Genomic DNA, 19,856 nt, shown 5'->3' with positions numbered 1-19,856 from the left:
GAGTGCATGCGTAGCTAGGGATCTCCCAGGTGAACAGAAATGTGTGCGATGTTATCAGGAGGTCAACCATTTTGGAGAAGCGACTGTTCAAACACACGATGTGGACAATCACAACAAAAATTCGGTATTGATTTCTAACCCTAACTGTTCTAAGTTTTCAGATCTAAGTCTCGTTTATATACTATATTTGTAAATCTCAACTTAATATGGTAGACATGCATCTCGATTTTGGTAACCTGGAAATCTATCTGATGAGTTTTATTTTGTGCGATTAATTTTGTGTTTCGATAACACATACAATCCGTTAATATTGGTTGAGATCGTTTTTAATCTTTTTAATAGAGTTAAAAAATCATATAATAGTTGTATAAACTAAGACCGAATAGTAGAATAAAGATAAAAGTCAATAGATTTACCTTGGTTGTTGATGGGATGCTTGCGCTTCGAACCAATTGTAGTTGAAGATGTAAGTTTCCTCATGTACTCTAGGGGAGATGAATTGCCCAGTATAGGATTTGTGTAGGTGTGGTGCTCAACAGAGGTTAATAATATGTAATTGTTGAATATATAGGTCTAAAGTAGTCAATTAATATTTGGAGACAACATTGGAAAATGGCAATTATAATTGCTTTTGGAATACTAAAAGGTTTTGATCAGCTACTTAATGCAATGTGCCATCAATATATTAGCTCATTGATATTCTGACTACTTGTTTTTTCATTGTCCAACTGGAATTCACAACTTTGTTTGGATTCTAATAATGTTTATTATCTCTAATGTCAGGGAGTTAAATTTTTATATATGTTGTTTAATATATGTTGGTTTCCAGGTAACAAACAGTTGGGTGCTCTAATGTCAGGGAGTTAAATTTTTATGCCAATAAGTTGCTTTGGGTTTCACATCAAAAGCAACTATTAACTGGATGACCCTGAGTGGAATAGAGCACAGACTTAATAGATGCTGTGATATGTTTTTAGCACATAATGGGAATTGTACTAAAGAGGTTGTTACGCTTGGGGAAAAAGATAAGTTTTACATTTATCAAATCCTCTAATATAATGTTCTTTAGGTTGAGTATAATATTCTTTCAGTGTTCGTACATTAGGTGATGTTTATAAGATTTAATTCAGTGAATTGAAATTCTCCAATTGCAGTTTTGATATACACAATCTGTATTCAACTATAATTCTTTGAGTAGTCTTCCTAATAACAAAGAGGCTGTCAAGACTATTGGCCAAACAGTTACTAAGCACGGCTCAAAGATAATTTTTAATAGACTTAGAAATGCTCAATATAATGTGATTAACAACAATAATACCCTTTCATTGTTACTAAATTAGATGGTGTATATAATGAGTTATCTCTTTAATTCACTATTTGGCCACTGCAGGTAAGCTGCTACACCTACGGTCCTCAACTAACATTAAATTAGGAGGCTTCCTAATCACAAAGTTGGTGAATTCAAAGGGTAATTCACTATTCATCACTGAGTCCACAATTAACTTTGTGAACTTAATCCATGTGTTAGAAATTGACTACGATGTGGCTGCCATTAATATTTTTAATCAATCACTTTTTGGTTAAACTGCAGGTAGGATGCTATAAAGCAAATGTTGCATAAAGGAACTGGAAGTTCAGTTAAAAGGACCTGGCAGTTCACTTAAAAGGACATGCAGAAAGGACCTGGAAGTTCACTTAAAAGGACTTTGAAGTGAGCTTTAAGATGACAGAGGCTGGTAAGTGCATAATCAGGTATAATCATGCCTACTTGGAATAAAATCTATATATTCATTAACAAAATATGTTTAAGCACTTAGTTTTAAAACTATTTTAATTACTTTTACTTTATCAAACTTCTAAGGGTGTTGCATAGTCAACAAGGGTTGCAACTGTACTGTTTTAATACTACATTCAAATTTTCAAGTTAGAGTACACTATTACTTTTGATGGTTTCTATACACTATTAAAATTTGATATTCTGTTTACATTATTTGTGGAGTTAAGTTTGGATGACAATGAGTTGATTTGATGTTAGTATTTAATGTAAGGGAATTGTTAATTATGGCACAAAATGGAGGATTTGAATTATTAGCTGGAGCTTGGAAAATATAGAATAATATTTTACCATTAAAAATGACATTACATTAATCTACAATAATGTTGTGCATCTAAAAAGTAGTCATTTGCCTGTATTACATTTCGCTACAAATACAATTTGATGGTCTGTTTGCTAGATGTTATCTGTATCTTCAAGTGATTTATGTGTCATCACTTTCCATTTTTAGTGATATCTCTGCCATCTTCTTCATTTTTTTCTGCCATGTCAGCCATCTCTTGACGTCTTTTACCATACATCTGCATTCATTTTCCATCATTGTGCCCCACTCCCTGAAAAAAAAAATCTGCAAAAGGAATATAACAAATCCAGTACCCATAACAGCTCCTAGGAACAAATTCTGAGAATTCATAAAAAAACAATGATCTACGAATATAATCCAAAATGATTGAAAGTTTCAGTCTAGCTGTTTGAGTGAGTCACCAAAATGTCAACATAAAAACCATTGTTACAAAAAAGAGTCCAATAGAGCACATTGTCAATCATTAAATCATTACACATCTGCTTCCTTCTCAATCTTGACCACACATTTCTTGATTTTTTTTGAACTTTGTGTGCTTGAAAATTCATCGATTAGTGATCTCTTGACTGTTCCATTCTCAACACTATTCTCTGCATTGAGTCTCTGTGCAACAACTTGGAGTGGACTTTCAGCTTCATTTGCTTGGTCTGCTTCCTACAAAATCAGAAGTTCAAAATGTTTAAGTCACCAATAATAATAAACTATAAACTAATTGGTACAACATGTTACTCGGTAACCCCAAGTATACCTCTAGATCCCATAGGTCCTCATCTGTAAGCTCCAACTCCAACTTTGAACTGAGATCCCTATCCCTTACTCCTATTAGTTCTGGGCAATGCTTTTCTACAATCTTTTCATCAGTGATGATCCTCATAACAGGGAAAGCATTGAGATAATTCTGGAACTGTTCTTTGCGAACGGCAATTCGAAATAGGAGATTCAGTCCAATTAGAGTCTCGAGCTCCTTAGGTAGACCCTTCCTTCCCTACATAAAAAGTTAGTATAGATTTTAATTTTCCTATATACCATATGTGAAACAGTATTTGAAAACACAACTTATCTGGTTCAGGTACTACTAAGTTAATAGTCTAGCTAAGATTGAAATATAGTTTTGTACCTTAGTATGGGTATCCTACAGATCATCCGCGCTAATTCCAAGTAGATCGAGGCACTCCCTGTCCCATAGAAGGAAAGGAGTATTGCCATCCAAGTCCACAACTCTAACCTTAATTCTGTACCTGAGTGTCCCGTCACCCCAATTTCTGTCACATGTACTACACCATAGCCACTTTCCTTTGAGTTTCAGTTTTTTGTTGCAACCCTTTGTACTACACGAAGCATAGTACCACTCTGGATCATCAATGAATACAATCCTTGCTGCCACCCAAAAATCGCCAAACTGCATAATATGTTAGACTGTTAACAGAGTTTATAACATAGCCGAAATCAGTATATGTGTGATTATTTAGTACAAATCTTCCCATCAATTTTTATCTAACATTAATTAAACCATCAATATGTGTTTGATTGTGCAGGTTTGTGGGTTAACAGGTGGTATTTGCTACCAAAACAATTAACACCAGACCTGAAAGAGATAAGTACACACTGGTGGACTGATTAATATGAATAAGTTATATAGGACACCACATTTGTGTTACTATTTCTCCATCTCATGCTTATTAGCTAATACAGGTTAAACAACAAAGAAATTGGATCTATTGTGCAACTTTGAGCAGAACTGAAAGCATGGATTGCAATCAAGTAATATCATAGAGGTATATTTTTAACTCTATACTATAGAGGGGTGCAGAGTTGTGTCTTTATTTATGTAGCTCATGCTTTACATTAATTGCAGGTTAAACCTGCCAGAAGTTTGTACTAACATGGATTGCAACAAATTAAAGACATGGATTGCAACAAAGTAAAGACATAGAGGTATATTATTAAGTGGCAGAATTCCATATATAACCTCTAAACATTTTAAAGGTGTTGGGTCTAATGTATATTATAGAGGGCTGCAGATTTGTGATATTATTTATGTAGCTCATGCTTTACATTAATTGCAGGTTAAACATGCCAGAACTCTGTACTAACATGGATTGCAACAAAGTAAAGACATGGATTGCAACAAAGTAAAGACACAGAGGTATATTATTAATTGGAAATTCCATCTATAAAATCTAAACATTATACGAATTGTTTGGTCTAATGTTTAGGTTAATATAATCATTCGTTGTTTTAACAGTCTTAGGAGCTACATCCCTTAAAACAGTCTTACCTCCTTGTCTCTGTAGATGTCATTGATAGTACGAACTTCCATATCAGCAGATAGGGAAACTGAATAGGAGCTACATTCCTTAAAACTTGACTGGGAAATTATACTGCGCATTGGAGTCTGTTCTTGGCTAATACTGTAAAATGATAACATAAAATCAGAATTAATATTAAATGTAAAATTGCAGCTGCAAAAAAAAAAAAAAAAAAAAAAAAGAATGCAAGTACCTTTTCATGAACTCCTCAAATGGGGGAGATTCTTGGTTGAAAAGCAGCTGTGTTACATCATAGGAGCTACAAATCTTGACATCACCACCTTTAGGAAATAATGTTCTAATACACATTAGAAAGGCTTATTGGTGAATAAGTTAGGAGCAGTTATAGGATTTAATCTACTTACTTTTTAGACACACCCTAGCCCTACAAAACTGTATCAACACCAATAATGGCTCTTGTGTAGTAGAATTGTAGAATGCCTCAATCTTGCTTACGTGTTCATCCCACAAAGTACACATTAGTTGTATTCCACTAAAAATATTTAGAAAATATATTAGAAACTCAGAAATCTCTAAAATAGAAAATAAACCATAGGTACTGGAATTCAGTAGTACTCAGTATCTTCAATGGTGAAGTCAATCAGCCTGGAGTTCTTGCCATTAATTAGTTTCTCCTGTGGGCAGTGTATTTCAATCACTCGACCAATAACATCTACAAAATAATGCTTTAGAATATAGAATAGTAGACAAAATAGTAAATAATTAGAAACCATAGATTGAATGAGAGCACTGATTACCAAATAAGATTTTCTCATCAAGGCCTTCATTAGACTTGATCTCTCTAAAGGTCTTCAGCCGATACATTTTCATAGGAAATTTCACATGCTTAAATCCTTAACCATAGTCTGATAGTTAAATTTTATCATGTACTTCTCTGGGCTGGTTTTGTATGAGTAAAAATTGGTGATAACACAAAAATTTTTTATAGCATATACTGAACCTTCATCAAAACTGCTAAGGTACTTTTCCACGTACTCTTTGGGTATATGAGCAAGCAAGAAGGACCCATGTGAATGTGTAAATAACAAAAATAGGGACTGTAAAATATATATAATCTCTGTTTGAATATCGGAAAAAAATACGAACTGTATAAGTAAAACGACTGTCTATCTATTTTTAAAGAGTACTTACCTCTTTATCATGAAAAACAATCTCTTTTGATCTAAATTTCGATGGATCACTTCCCTCAGGAATCTGATATGCTCGCACCACCCGTAGTCTAAGAGCCTGCCTGGTATTCATCGAAGATATCTGGCTAGCAAGGACAAACATTTTTCGTTATTGAAGAAGAATAGAGAGGCTGTTGTAGAGGGAGATTGCGAATGTATTCAGTAGTTGTATATGTGTTGTATATATAAGGCCTGATGACCTTTCGTTATTGATCATCATCATCATCAATAAATGCCTAGAGAATAGGTATGGGTTCGTGGGCTCAATGTCCCATATGAAAAACTGATTGCCTTAAATACATTCTCTAATCCCATTGGATGGGAGAATGATCTGTTGTAGATATTTTGAAAAAATTAGGTTTTCGATATACTTTAGGTATTATACTGCGCAGACCTTTGGTTTTCCGAAGCAAAAACAATAAATTTAGCGGCTTTGTCCAAAACGTCGACGTTCGGTTTGGGCAGGATTTTTTTGCTCCTATTGTTTTGCTTTAATATATATATATATATATATATATATATATATATATATATATATATATATATATATATATATATATATATATATATACCATATGATCTTGTGAAAATTAAATGTTGTTAATACCAACATTTAAACATTAATATCAACATTTAATTTTCACAAGACCATATGGCTTTATTATAATTAAGATTATTATATTAAATGATATATGATGTTATATTATTGAAGCTTTATCCATTCATATTCTAATTAAAATATATATTTCAATTAAAATGCCTTTCACCATTTTGATACGAGATTGCACTTCAAGTTCTAACGAAAACAATTCACGTTGATGCTCGCATATGCCATGACTATCAACAAAAGTCAGGGTCAAACACTAACTCACGTTGAGTTATTACTAGAAAAAAAAAAAGAAAAAAAAAAGCAATCTTTAATCACGGTTAAATGGTTAATTGTATGTGGTTTTTTTACCGAGTCACCCATCCTGATGGTTTTAACTCTAGACGAGGATAGATAAAATTCTGTTACTACTACCAATGTCCTCTACAAAGAGATTTTCAATAATGTGTAATTCAAGACAGTGATATTATGTTTTTTTTATACAAAGATGACAAAATTGCTATATATCTACATAAAAAATATATCTTACGTATAAATAATTTCTATAACTGAGTTGCTAGACAACGAGCTAATTAGCCTAATTAATACAAATCATAAACACAGATATATAAAATCTCTAAAGTTGCAGCACTGAATGCGTATATCTACACGTTAGCTATTAATTGACAATTATTTGCTCGAATTCAAGCAATGATAACATCAGAAAACAGAATCGGTACAACTCAATTCTTCAATTATATTATATAATATTCGATGTTATAATTTATACAATTATATATTGATCTAAATATTTAAAAATATATATATATATATATATATATATATATATATATATATATATATATATATATATATATATATATATGTATGTATGTATGTATATATATATATAGTAGATACTAATGAATATAGTAAATAACTATCAATTGTATAATAATTAATTTTTACTCTAAATTAATCAAAAAATTAATTTTACTCGAATTTCGCATCATAAGGAAAATTTAGGAGGAAAAAATTTAGTATTACTTTTCATATACCCGAAAATATAATTCGATTACCTAAATATTAAACATAATTAGATAGGTTATATACATTATAAAATATTTAAAAAGGGATATAATTTCATTAGTTATATTATCTTTATTTTCTAGAATTCAAAATTCATTACCTTCAAATTTATTAATTTATTCTACATTGTCTTATTTTTACATTATCTTGTAATTAAATATTAAAGTTATAATACAAAATATATTTTATACATTTATTTACCAAGTATTTTATACAAATATAATAAATATTAATATTTTGTTCAATACTTTCACGTGATAACCTACTACACACACATCTCACAACGCATGAAACATGTAGGGCGAAAACTATCACTACCACAAATCAATAGGTGCTTGTAAGATAAAGAGGTAATAGTACAACTAAGATCTCATCATATACACAACAAGGCAAATCTAAAGCTTCCTACACCATAATCTCATTAATTGCACGATGAATACATCTATGATATCACCAGTAATCCAATTGCACATGACACACTACCAATAAAAAAATAATAATAATAAAAAAGATGAAGACAATGACAATGCTACCCATAGAGCTGTCAATACGGGCCAGCCCGTCCCATATGGGCTGGCCCGTCACGGGCTGGAAGAATACGGGGCGGGACGGGACGGCCCGTTTTCCATACGGGTTGGGATTTTTCCCAACCCAGCCCAAAAGAGAATTAAGAAAAATTAGAGAAATTTAAACCAAAATTTGTATTTATTTAGACTATTATTTTTAGACTAAGTATTTAGACTAGTGTTATTACAAAGTTGCAAACATTTATTTTAGTGACAATAAAATCAATCTCTCATATATTGTCTTGCATTTATATACTTTAAATTACCGATTTAAATAAATAAATTCAATATTTATTTACCTATGCATGAATATCTTCGATATAATATTGCATTGATATACTTTGAAATACTTATTCAAAAATACGCATTCGGCACTATTTCATTCGCGCAAAGCGCGTAAAAAAAACTAGTATACACTAATAAGAGGCAATAAAGTTATGTCCATGTTTTTAGTGCTAACCATTTTGTGCATTGTGCTTTTAGAGTTGTACTATAAAAAAATTTTGGACAAAAATACCCTTACCGTTATAACTTCTGTTATCATATACCTTAATTATAAAAATTCTATCTAATAATTTTAGCATTAAATGTCATACAATAATTACCATAAATAATGTTTAATAATTGACAAATTCTATTAGGCAATAAAAATTACTATTATAAAATCTTTGGTAATATGTACACATTATTTTTAATTATTTTGGTTTAATAATATTATACCTTATTTATAAAAATTTAAAATAATACTTTTAGTACTATTAAATATTGATTGACTAAAAATTATCTTAATTAGTAAGGTAATTAATCGGTATTTAGCTTTAAAAAGTTTTCAAATATATGAATTATACATAGTAGCATGGAATCAATTAGTATGACAATTATATTAGGCAATCAAATTAATAATTTACTTTTTAAATTATATCTCCTTTTTAATAATGAATATATATACACAGACTATGCTTATCAAAATAGAATTAAAAGTATATATATATATATATATATATATATATATATATATATATATATATATATATATATATATACAGTTAATTTATAATATTATTACTACAAAATTAATTATACTTGCTTTAATAATTAATTATTAATATTATTGTCTAATAATTATGTCTTGTCACCTTTTTCGGTGTAATTATATATTATTGTAATTTGTATACATATATAGTTTTTATACTTAATGTATATATAATATTATTGGTACAAAATAAATTATACTTACCTTAATATATAATTAATTTTTAATGTAATTTCCTAATTTTTATTAAAGGTAATTATTCTCATAATTTTACTTTCCTTCTTTTGTGTAATTATTATGGTAATTTTATGGCAATGTATTTATATATTGGAAGAGAACAAATATTATAATTAATATAATTAATGAAATTATTATAGTAATTTCCACAATATTTGGTAATTATAATTAATATAATTAATGAAATTGAGAAATATAAGATTTCAAAATATTTGTGACAATTTCATTAAATTATAATTAATATACTATAAAATATAATTAAATAAATGAAATTAGAAAGTTAACAAAACATGAATATTCATAATTTTTTAAAAATATACATACATACACTTATGCACTATAATAATCATACAAAATTTAAATGTTATTTTTTAAATTTCTAAATATAATTTTTAATTATAAATATATCTATCAATATAAATTATAATTAATGAAATTATATTATAGAATTAAATTTTCTTATGTACATATTAATAAATATTATGTGTATATACAATGTCTTATACACTCATATAAGGAAATGTGTCCAATTAAAGTTTAAGTTTATTAATGCAAAATTTAGAATTTGCATTTTTTTTTATTGATCTCTAAGTACAATTCTCTTAGTTAGTATTATTCATATCTTTAGAATTAAAATATATATGAAATACAATTTGGAATAAATCAACTTTTTTTTTAATGCTACTGTCTCTATTACAATGTAGTAGTAATCAGAAAGTCAATAACACCTCCATTAAGGCTCGAACTCACAATCTTCTAAATGAAAGTCCAACCCAGGTACCATTAGACCACATGGTCTTGGTGGAATAAATCAACTTAATTATATGAATTTTTTAAATAATTTAAATATGTGAACCAATGATTTCAAAATGAAATTAATATACAGTTACAAATAAATATAGCATGATTAGATTTACTTTAATTAGTTTTATTTTCTTAATGAAATGAATTTTCTTTATCAGTTTTTTTATGGTAGACTAAGGGAGTGTTTGGATTGCTGGAAAATAATTTAAAATAAAAATACATACTAATAAAAAATAAATTTAAAATATTTTTTAACCCCTCATAACATGTGTAAATCTTATATTTTAAAAAAATACAATTTGATAAATATCATAATTTCTGTTTATAATAATTAAAGAAAAAATAAATAATTCAAATAAGTGAACTAATGATTTCAAAATGAAATTAATATACAATTAGAAATAAATATAGCATGATTAGATTTACTTTAATTAGTTTTTATTTTCTTAATGAAATGATTTTTCTTTATCAGTGTTTTATAGAGACTAAGGGAGTGTTTGGGTTGCTAGAAAATATTTTAAAAATAAAAATATTTACTAATAAAAAATAATTTTAAAATATTTGTTAATCCCTAAACATGAGAAAATTTTATATTTAAAAAAAAAATAAAATTTGATAAATATCATAAATTAATTGTTGTAATATCATTTATGTTTACAATGAGAATAATTAAAAAAAATAATTCAAATATGTGAACCAATGATTTCAAAATGAAATTAATATACAGTTAGAAATAAATATAGCATGATTAGATTTAGTTTAATTAGTTTTAATTTCTTTAGTTAAATGACTTTTCTTTATCAGTTTTTTTATGCGAAACTAAGTGAGTGTTTGGGTTGCTGGAAAATATATTAAAAATAATAATAATTTTAAAATATTATTTTAACCCCTAAAATGAGAAAATTTTATATTTAAAAAAATATACAATTTGTTAAATATCATAAATCAATTATTGCAATATCAATTATGATTACAATGAGAATAATTAAAGTAAAAAATAAATAATTGAAATATGTGAACCAATGATTTGAAAATGAAATTAATCTATCTATAATATTAATAAAAGTAAAATCGTCCTTTACAACATTCTAGCCCAAATTAATATGAATATTAATTAATTAGTACAAAATTAATAAAGCTTAATTGGTAACAAAATTTTATATGAAAACTAATTAATATCTAATGATTTGTTACCATAGATTAAAGTCAATATGTACATAAAAATAAAAAATAGTTACCAAATTCTAAGAATAATTAAATTATTATCATTGTGAAAATAATGGACAAATTCTGCGTAATAAATGAAAAATTTTGTTTGAAATTATGCGTAATTTTATAAAGAAATAATTTATTAATTATTATTAACACCAATTTATACTATTAGTAAAAGTAAAATCCTCCTCTTTCACATTCCTGCCCAAATTAATATCTATATCTAATGAATTGTTACCACAGATTAAAGTCAAAATGGTTATCAAATTCTGAGAATAATTAAACCATTATAGTTGTGAGAATAATAGAAACAAATTCTGTGTAATAAATGGGAAAATTCATTTGAAATTCTATGTAATTTTATAAGGAAATAATAATTTATCTACAATTTTAATAAGAGCGAATAATGTTAGGCCCTTAACTGGAATAAAAAAAATGTCGGTACTAATTGTTTCTTAAAATGAATGGTTCATATTATTTTGATTTTAGTATTTTTAATGATTTTCCTTATTTACCCTTTATTATATTATTTTCTTTCCTTAAATAACCTTAAATTCCGTTAGTATAAACTTTATTAACGGAATATTCCGTTAACTATTTATTATTCTTAACTTACTTATTAATTTCTATAAGAAAGGTCTTAAGTTCGAACCCTATTCCAATTAGAGTTAGCATAATAATGGTTAAACATATATTACGAATATGTTAAAATGTATTAAAAATATAATATAAAATTTAACATAAATTTTGGTCAAATAATTAGCCCGACTAAATACATAGCATTCAATGATTATAAATCAGGAACTTTGAAAATCATTTGATTTTTTTCATTAAAAAAATAATAAATTTAAGTTTAGTTTTTTTTTTTTTCGTTTAATTAATCTTCTTTTGATTATTGAGAACAAAACTTAATATTTCAATTATGCTTTTATCAATGCATGAAAACTTCTAAAGAAATTTGTAAGTTAATTTTTACTACATTATTATAATAATAATATCTATTGTAATCTTATATTTTGAATTATATTATTTATTATCATCATCTATTGACAGCAATTGTCATTGATAAACTTCCAAAACAATTTGTCTCAACAACGAATGGAAATAAAAAAAAAAAAAAAATCAATGATTTCATTATTGTTGATGAAAAGTATGTACGCCACTTTATTCAATCGTTATGCTGTAGCACTGTGTCCTCCTTGCAATGTGGACACGGTTCTATGTTCATAATTACTGAATTATATGTTTATAATTATAAAGTTATATATTTATAATTTTTGAACATCATATTCATAATTATTGAACTTTATATTCACAATTATTGAACTCTATATTCACAATTACAGAACTCTATGTTCATAATTACTGAATTATATGTTCATAATTATAAAGGTATATATTCATAATTTTTTAACTTCATATTCACAATTATTGAATCTCTATATTCATAATTACAGAACTATATGTTCACAACTCTATGTTCATAATTATAGAACTATGTGTTCATAATTTTTGAACTATATATTCATAATTATGAACAGTTTTAGAACCATGTCCACCTTGCAATGTGGACACGGTTCCATAGCATAATTTGCCCACTTTATTGCTCTCATTACTTAAATTTAAAAATAAATTAGTAGCTACAACAAAAAATAATACATATGCATTTAATTAATTTAGAATTAGATGTCTCACAACACATGAAACATGTAGGGAAAAATTATCACTATAAAATATCAACATGTGCTTGTAAGATAAAAAGTTCATAGCACAACTAAGATCTCAGTCATATACACAACAAGACAAATCTAAAACTTCATACACCATAATCTCATTGCATGATGAATTCCTCTATGATGCCACCAATAACCCAATTGCACATGACACACTACCAATAAAAGAAAAAAGGACATGTATTGAAGATGAAAACAATAACAATGCTACCCAAAAGAGAATTAGAAATTTAAACAAAAAAAGAGTATTTAGTTAGACTATCGCTTTTAGACTTAATACTTAGATTAACGTTATTACAAAGTTGCAAACATTTATTTTGGTGACAATTATATATAATCAATCTCTCATGTATTATCTTGCATTTATATACTTAAAATTACCGATTTAAATAAACAAATTCAACATTTATTTACTTATACATGAACATCTTCTATATAATATTGCATTGATATACTTTGAAATACTTATTTAAAAAATAAGTATTGGGCATCATCTTATTCGCGCAAAGCGCGTAGAAAAACTAGTACTATTAATAAAAGTAAATCTTCAATTAAAATATCTTTCACCCTTTTGAGACGAGATTGCACTTCAAGTTCTAACGAAAACAATTCACGTTGATGCTCGCATATGCCATAACTATCAACAAAAGTCAGGGTCAAACACTAACTCACGTTGAGTTATTACTGAAAAAAAAAAAAAAATCTTTAATCACGGTTAAATGGTTAATTGCATGTGGCTTTTTTACCGAGTCACCCATCCTGATGGTTTTAACTCTAGACGAGGATGGATAAAATTCTGTTACTACTACCAATGTCCTCTACAAAGAGATTTTCAATAATGTGTAATTCAAGACAGTGATATTATGTTTTTTTTTTATATACAAAGATGACAAAATTGCTATATATCTACATAAAAAAAATATATATTCCGTATAAATAATTTCTATAACTGAGTTGCTAGACAATGAGCTAATTAGCCCAATTAATACAAATCATAAACACTGATATATAAAATCTCTAAAGTTGCAGCACTGAATGCGTATATCTACACGTTAGCTATTAATTGGCAATTATTTGCTCGAATTCAAGCAATGATAACATCAGAAAACAGAATCGGTACAACTCAATTCTTCAATTATATTATTTAATATTCGATGTTATATTTTATACAATTATATATCGATCTAAATATTTTTAAAATATTATAACAATTCATCCCGTGCAACGCACGTATGAAAATACTAATATATATATATATATATATATATATATATATATATATATATATATATATATATATATATTAGATACTAATGAATATAGTAAATAACTATCAATTGTATAATAATTAATTTTTACTCTAAATTAATCAAAAAATGAATTTTACTCTAATTTCGCATCATGAGGACAATTTGGGAGGGAAAATTTTAGTATTACTTTTCATACCCACAAATATAATTCGATTACCTAAATATTAAACATAATTAGATAGGTGTACAAAATTTGTTTTAAATAACATTTTCTTGATTATCGTCGCGCCTTTACACCTTTGAAAAAAATATTTGTCTTCGTCTTTTCTCCATTTTTTCATTCTTATTTCAACGACTACAAAAAAATCACAGACGGACGCGCCTTTACGCCTTTGAGAAAATATTTTTCTTCGCCTATTCTCCATTTTTTCATTCTTATTTCAACGACTACAGAAAAATCGCAGACGGACGCGCCTTTACACCTTTGAGAAAATATTTGTCTTCGCCTGTTCTCCATTTTTTCATTCTTATTTCAACAACTACAGAAAAATCGCAGACGGACAACTAAAGGAGCTACTGCAATCTACTCCTATTCCTAGCCGGTAAAACCCTAACACATATAGTAGACGACGGTGATTCTTGAGTAAGTATATAGGTCTTTAAAGTTTGTGATTCTTTTCATTATTTATTCATGTGAAATTTTCAATCTTTTGATTATTTTAAATGGATATCTATCAGCAAATGTAGCAATTGACTTGATGTTTGTAAAATTGATATGAATTTTTATATAAATCGTTATTGATAACCATCATTTCTTTTATGATTTGAATATATTATTATTGATATCTATAGATATGTGAATCATCATTTTTAAATTTCTCTGTACAGAACTCACAATGGTGTAAACGAATTGTTGTACATGGTTTACAAATTAATGGATTAGCTGCACACTTAATTGGTAATCTATTCCAACTTCACTCTACATATATAAATATTTTAATGGATTTGTAAAAACATTTTGTTGTACTTCTTTAGAGCATCACTACTTTCTATTCTTGGCTTGTCAATATAATGAAGTGGCGCTTTTGATCCTTTTGTTAATGGATTTGTCAAAAATATTTATTTTTGCAACTCTATCTAGCAAGTGATTGGTAAAGTTGGAGTGTCAGTTTGATGAAAAAAGAGAAGTAAAAGGTAAAATCATATTATTTGTTTTGAATAATAATGGCAAATTTTTGACATATAGAATGTCTGAAAACGTCACTTTATTGACAATCCAGCAAGAACTAAAAGTTGTGATACTATAACATATGAACCAAATTCAATTATCTTATAACTCAGGGATATAAAGTGCAATTACTCTTTTTTTATAATTTAGTGAATGAATTTTTACCATTTTTTTTTTGTTTTGTGTTTAATTGATTTCAAGCAGATATAGAAAGCAATATATGATGGCTGAGAATTCAAGTAGAGGGAGGCAACAAAGGGGAAGTGGTAGAGTGTCATCCAATGACGACTCATCATCTGATGATGACAGAACTAAAGACACTGATTATCAACTAATAAGGTTGTCGTCTAGAAGACATTATTCAAACCTTAATCCTCCTCTCATTAGGGACACTAATCAAGAACAAACATCAGGTATATAAGCTTGTGTATATTTTATCACTAAAAATATGAATTTTCTGGAATGTCTTTTAATAAATACATTAGTATTTTGATCATATTGATGTGTTGATGACCTATGTATGTACTGATGGGTTACTATGTAAATAATTATTTTTATATTTGATTAATATATAAGGGGTTTCATTATTTTTAAAACAAGTAATGAATATAAAGATGTGGGGAGATGTAAAACATGGTAACTCAGCAGCCCATAAGGTCAAATGCCGATACACACAAGTGATCTAGTAAGTGATAACCCCATACATTGGTTTCTTGTCTCAAATACTGTCTAGTGCCTACTAATAAATCACTGAGCTAAGTCTATGCAACAGTATCATTTATTGAATGAACAGATGTTGTCTATGTAGGGAATAAAAAAATGAATTTCAAATTGAGAGTAACATTATAAAAATTAAAGTGACATAAGTATGTGACATACTTGTCTCATATTAAAGGTTTTTTTTTTTTAATTACCAAAAAAAATAAATAAATAAAGAGTTGTCTCTTACGAACATATATATACAATTGGTATGATATATATTATATTATTATATTAAATGATATATGATGTTATATTATTGAAGCTTTATCCATTCATATTCTAATTAAAATATATATTTCATTTGCCACTGCACCTTCTTCTGCAGAGCCACCAGTTCCTAACGTGCGACGCAAGCGCCACCGTTCCGCGAGTGAAAACTGTGATGAAACGACACCTGAAGCTTCAAGGGTCCGTTGTAGGAGGAATATCAGCAGGCCATCGTCATCGTTGAAACCTGCAACCATCCTTTCATGGCTCATTGACTCTAAAACAGTTGAAGAAAACGGAGAAGTTATGGATGATGGGAACATAGAGAAGAAAGGGAAGATAAAGAGGGAGGGGATATTGTGTCGTTGCTGCACAAAAACACTGACACCTCAAGAGTTTCACGCTCACGCCGGAGGAACCTCGTCGGATCAAGAGCGTTATTACGACAGAATCCTCGTCGCCGCAGGTAGTTCGAGAAAATCTATGTTGTCGTGTATGGATGAGGCGTTGCGTGATCCTAGTGAGCGCGAGAATCATGAGACGAAGTTTATCAGTGCAGAGGATAGGCATGATGCTGGGTGCATCGTTTGTGCCATTGGTGGTGATCTCCTCTGCTGCGACGGCTGTAGCTCAACCTATCATCAGCCCTGCATGGATATTACGGTGAGATCATAGAGATCCAAAACAAATATATATTATTTCTTTAATTTCTACTCTTATCTCTTTTTCAAGTGTTGGGCGGAAGCCAAAAAGGGCCAAGTCAAGCACCATGTATTGAGGGAAATTGTCTGGGGTTAAGTCCAACAGTACACCATGTGATTAGAGAAATTGTTGGACAAAGGCGGGTAATTAAAAAGCCAAGTCCAGCGCCATGTGACTAGGGAAATTGTAAGCCGGAGGCTAGTAAAGGGTCAAGTACTCAAGTCCAACACTATATATGTGGCTATGGGAATTGTTGGACTAAGATTGATAAAGGGTCAAGTCTAACACCACGTGGCTAGGGGAATTGTTGGGCGAACGCTGGTAAAGGGCCAAGTCTAACACCATGTGGCTAGGGGAATTGTTCGACGAAGACTGGTAAAGGGCTAAGTCCAGCACCATGTAGCTAGGGGAATTGTCGGACGAAAGTTGTTAAAGGGTCAAGTCCAACACCATGTGGCTAGGGGAATTATATTGTTGGACGAAGGCTGGTGGTAGAGGGCCAAATCCAGCGCCATATGTCTAGGGAATTATTGGGTGGAGGTTAGTAAAGGGTCAAGTCCAACATCATGTGAATAGGAGAATTGTTGGGCGGAGGCTGGTAAAGGGTAGTCCAACACCCTAGTTCTTGAATATGTGATAGTTGTCCAGCATTACTAGTAACTTTTGGCGTAGTGGTAAGTGTTTGATCATATAAAACACCAAGCAAATAACTCTATTTTTGTTCACCAATTTCAGGAGGTTCCAGAGGGTTCATGGTATTGTCCATATTGTATCTGCAAGTTCTGTGGAGAAATGGATGATGATTTGATGAACAAATGCCATCAATGTGGCAGGAAATGTAAGCAATTACATAAAGTCAATGTTTGATTTACTCTCATTACCAAAATTATAAGTTAAACAAAATTTTCATTGTTATTGAACAGATCATTTGAAGTGCTATCAAGGGTTGGAAGAAAGAGAACTTGATCTAAACATGCTCTCTCATGCTCTTTACTGTGACCAGAATTGCATAGAGGTGAGCTTTCCTATTTATATATACATACATATATATATATATATATATATATATATATATATATATATATATATATATATATATATATACACACACACGTAGATTCTACAAAAAGATAAGTGTATTGTGAGATGTGGGCAAATTAAAATGTTTGCATTGTATCATAAGGTCAAATAAGTTGTAATGAAGAGACTAACTACTAATAATGTTTTGTGGTCTAAAACTAAGATTTTAATGATATATTTTATGTTTTTGTTGCAAATAAGGTTTCTGAGAAACTGGAGAAAACATTGGTAGGATTAAAGAATGAATTGGAAGAAGGATATTCATGGACTTTACTCCGTCAATTAGATCATCAGCACGGAGTGTACATAGATGAAGATTATGAAAGAACAATTTGTCACTCCAAGCTCGCTGTTGCCTGGAGATTAATGGAGGATTTCTTCGGACAAGTCTTTGATAGCTACACAAAAATTAACATTATCAAAAATGTCATTTACAACTGTGGGTATGTACTAGCTAGACATTATAAAAATTTCTATAACATCATGAATCTAAAGTTAGAAAATAAATTTCATTTTTGAATTATGACTTTATATTGACATATATATAGTGATAGACACCTTCTGTTTCATCATTTAAACTTTTGCAGTTCAAATTTCAATAGAATTGACTTCAAAGGCTTCTACACCGCTGTCTTGGAAACAAATGGGGAAATAGTTTGTGTTGCAGCTCTAAGGTAATAATCATCAAACATATATGGTATATATTTGTTATATGTGTCAATTTGATTCATAGTATATCACATAATATAATCTCTGAAATGTGAACATTCGAACATATATGCTCTTATTTGGTTTAAGGGAATGCGGAGTTTCTTTACACAATGCGAAATTCTTATCATATTAATGAGAATCTCATTCCTCCTCCCTTTCAAGTTTTTAGAAGTGTTTGGTTCAAGCTATGTTATATCAAATAATTAAAATGTTGAAGCTTTTATGTATATAATGTTGTTTTAATTTATAGGATTCATGACAAAAGGATTGCAGAAATGCCTTTCATTACTGCCCATTCTGCTCATAGACGCAAAGGGATGTGTAGAAAACTTATGATTGCTATTGAATCTGTAAGTTATTTAATTGATCTTTAAAATTATATTTTTATATGTAATTTACTTTTAATTTCCTTTCTGGCTTAAATTAATTGTCATACACGCATATTGCACGTGCTCCCATATGACCAAGCTAACACCTTTATTTTTCTATATGAATGTTTTTTTTTTAAATATTTTGATTTCCCAACATATATGACATGCTTAACGGTCATATACTTATTTTGCAGGTACTTTGCTACCTCAATATAGAGAAACTAATCATTCCATCTGCACCAGAAAAGACAGAAAGTTGGAAGAAAAAATATGGATTTAGTGTATTAGATGATGAAACAAAGAAACATCTAATAAACTACAATGTATTGATGTTCCATGACGCTGTTAAACTGCAAAAGATCCTCCTTCCTTGCAACAAATGACCAAACATTAAGCTACTATTGCTGCTTTGATGCTGGTTTCACGGCTGCAGCGGCTAAGGCAGCGTATGGGGCGTGTTTATTTGACAGGCATGGGGTGTTTGTGGCAGCAACTAATGGACCATTATTGGACTGTGTTTATAATTATCTTCTGGCGCAGTAAGGAAGCACTTTCCTGGATCAAAGCTTGAGGTGTGGAGGTGATACGGATGGTTTCTGATTGTCTTAATTTAATTCGTGCTAGCTTTAAAAGGGGATCGTATTGATA

At 29.1% G+C, this 19,856-nt stretch overlaps 2 protein-coding genes across 2 annotated transcripts; one reads left to right on the top strand and one right to left on the bottom strand.

Annotated features, from left to right (window-relative positions):
* Positions 1–2,258: 2,258 nt before the first annotated feature.
* Positions 2,259–5,740, bottom strand: LOC109147049. Its single transcript, XM_019294686.1, has 10 exons — positions 5,600–5,740; positions 5,206–5,257; positions 5,024–5,120; positions 4,813–4,940; positions 4,641–4,728; positions 4,417–4,549; positions 3,364–3,537; positions 2,887–3,123; positions 2,614–2,792; positions 2,259–2,388 (listed from the first exon to the last, which is right to left on the bottom strand). Exons 1-10 carry the CDS (start codon positions 5,738–5,740, stop codon positions 2,259–2,261), a joined length of 1,359 nt encoding a protein of 452 aa, XP_019150231.1.
* Positions 5,741–15,598: 9,858 nt separating this feature from the next.
* LOC109147048 (increased DNA methylation 1-like) lies at positions 15,599–19,591 on the top strand. The gene is made up of 8 exons (XM_019294685.1): positions 15,599–15,788; positions 16,463–17,007; positions 17,782–17,884; positions 17,970–18,061; positions 18,328–18,569; positions 18,714–18,800; positions 19,088–19,187; positions 19,403–19,591. Exons 1-8 carry the CDS (start codon positions 15,599–15,601, stop codon positions 19,589–19,591), a joined length of 1,548 nt encoding a protein of 515 aa, XP_019150230.1.
* Positions 19,592–19,856: the final 265 nt, after the last annotated feature.

Source organism: Ipomoea nil, unplaced genomic scaffold (assembly GCF_001879475.1).
Source record: "Ipomoea nil cultivar Tokyo-kokei standard unplaced genomic scaffold, Asagao_1.1 scaffold1971, whole genome shotgun sequence".
NCBI lineage: Eukaryota > Viridiplantae > Streptophyta > Magnoliopsida > Solanales > Convolvulaceae > Ipomoea > Ipomoea nil.
The sequence above is the reverse complement of the archived record's forward strand: the minus strand, read 5'-3'. Positions and strand labels throughout refer to the sequence as shown.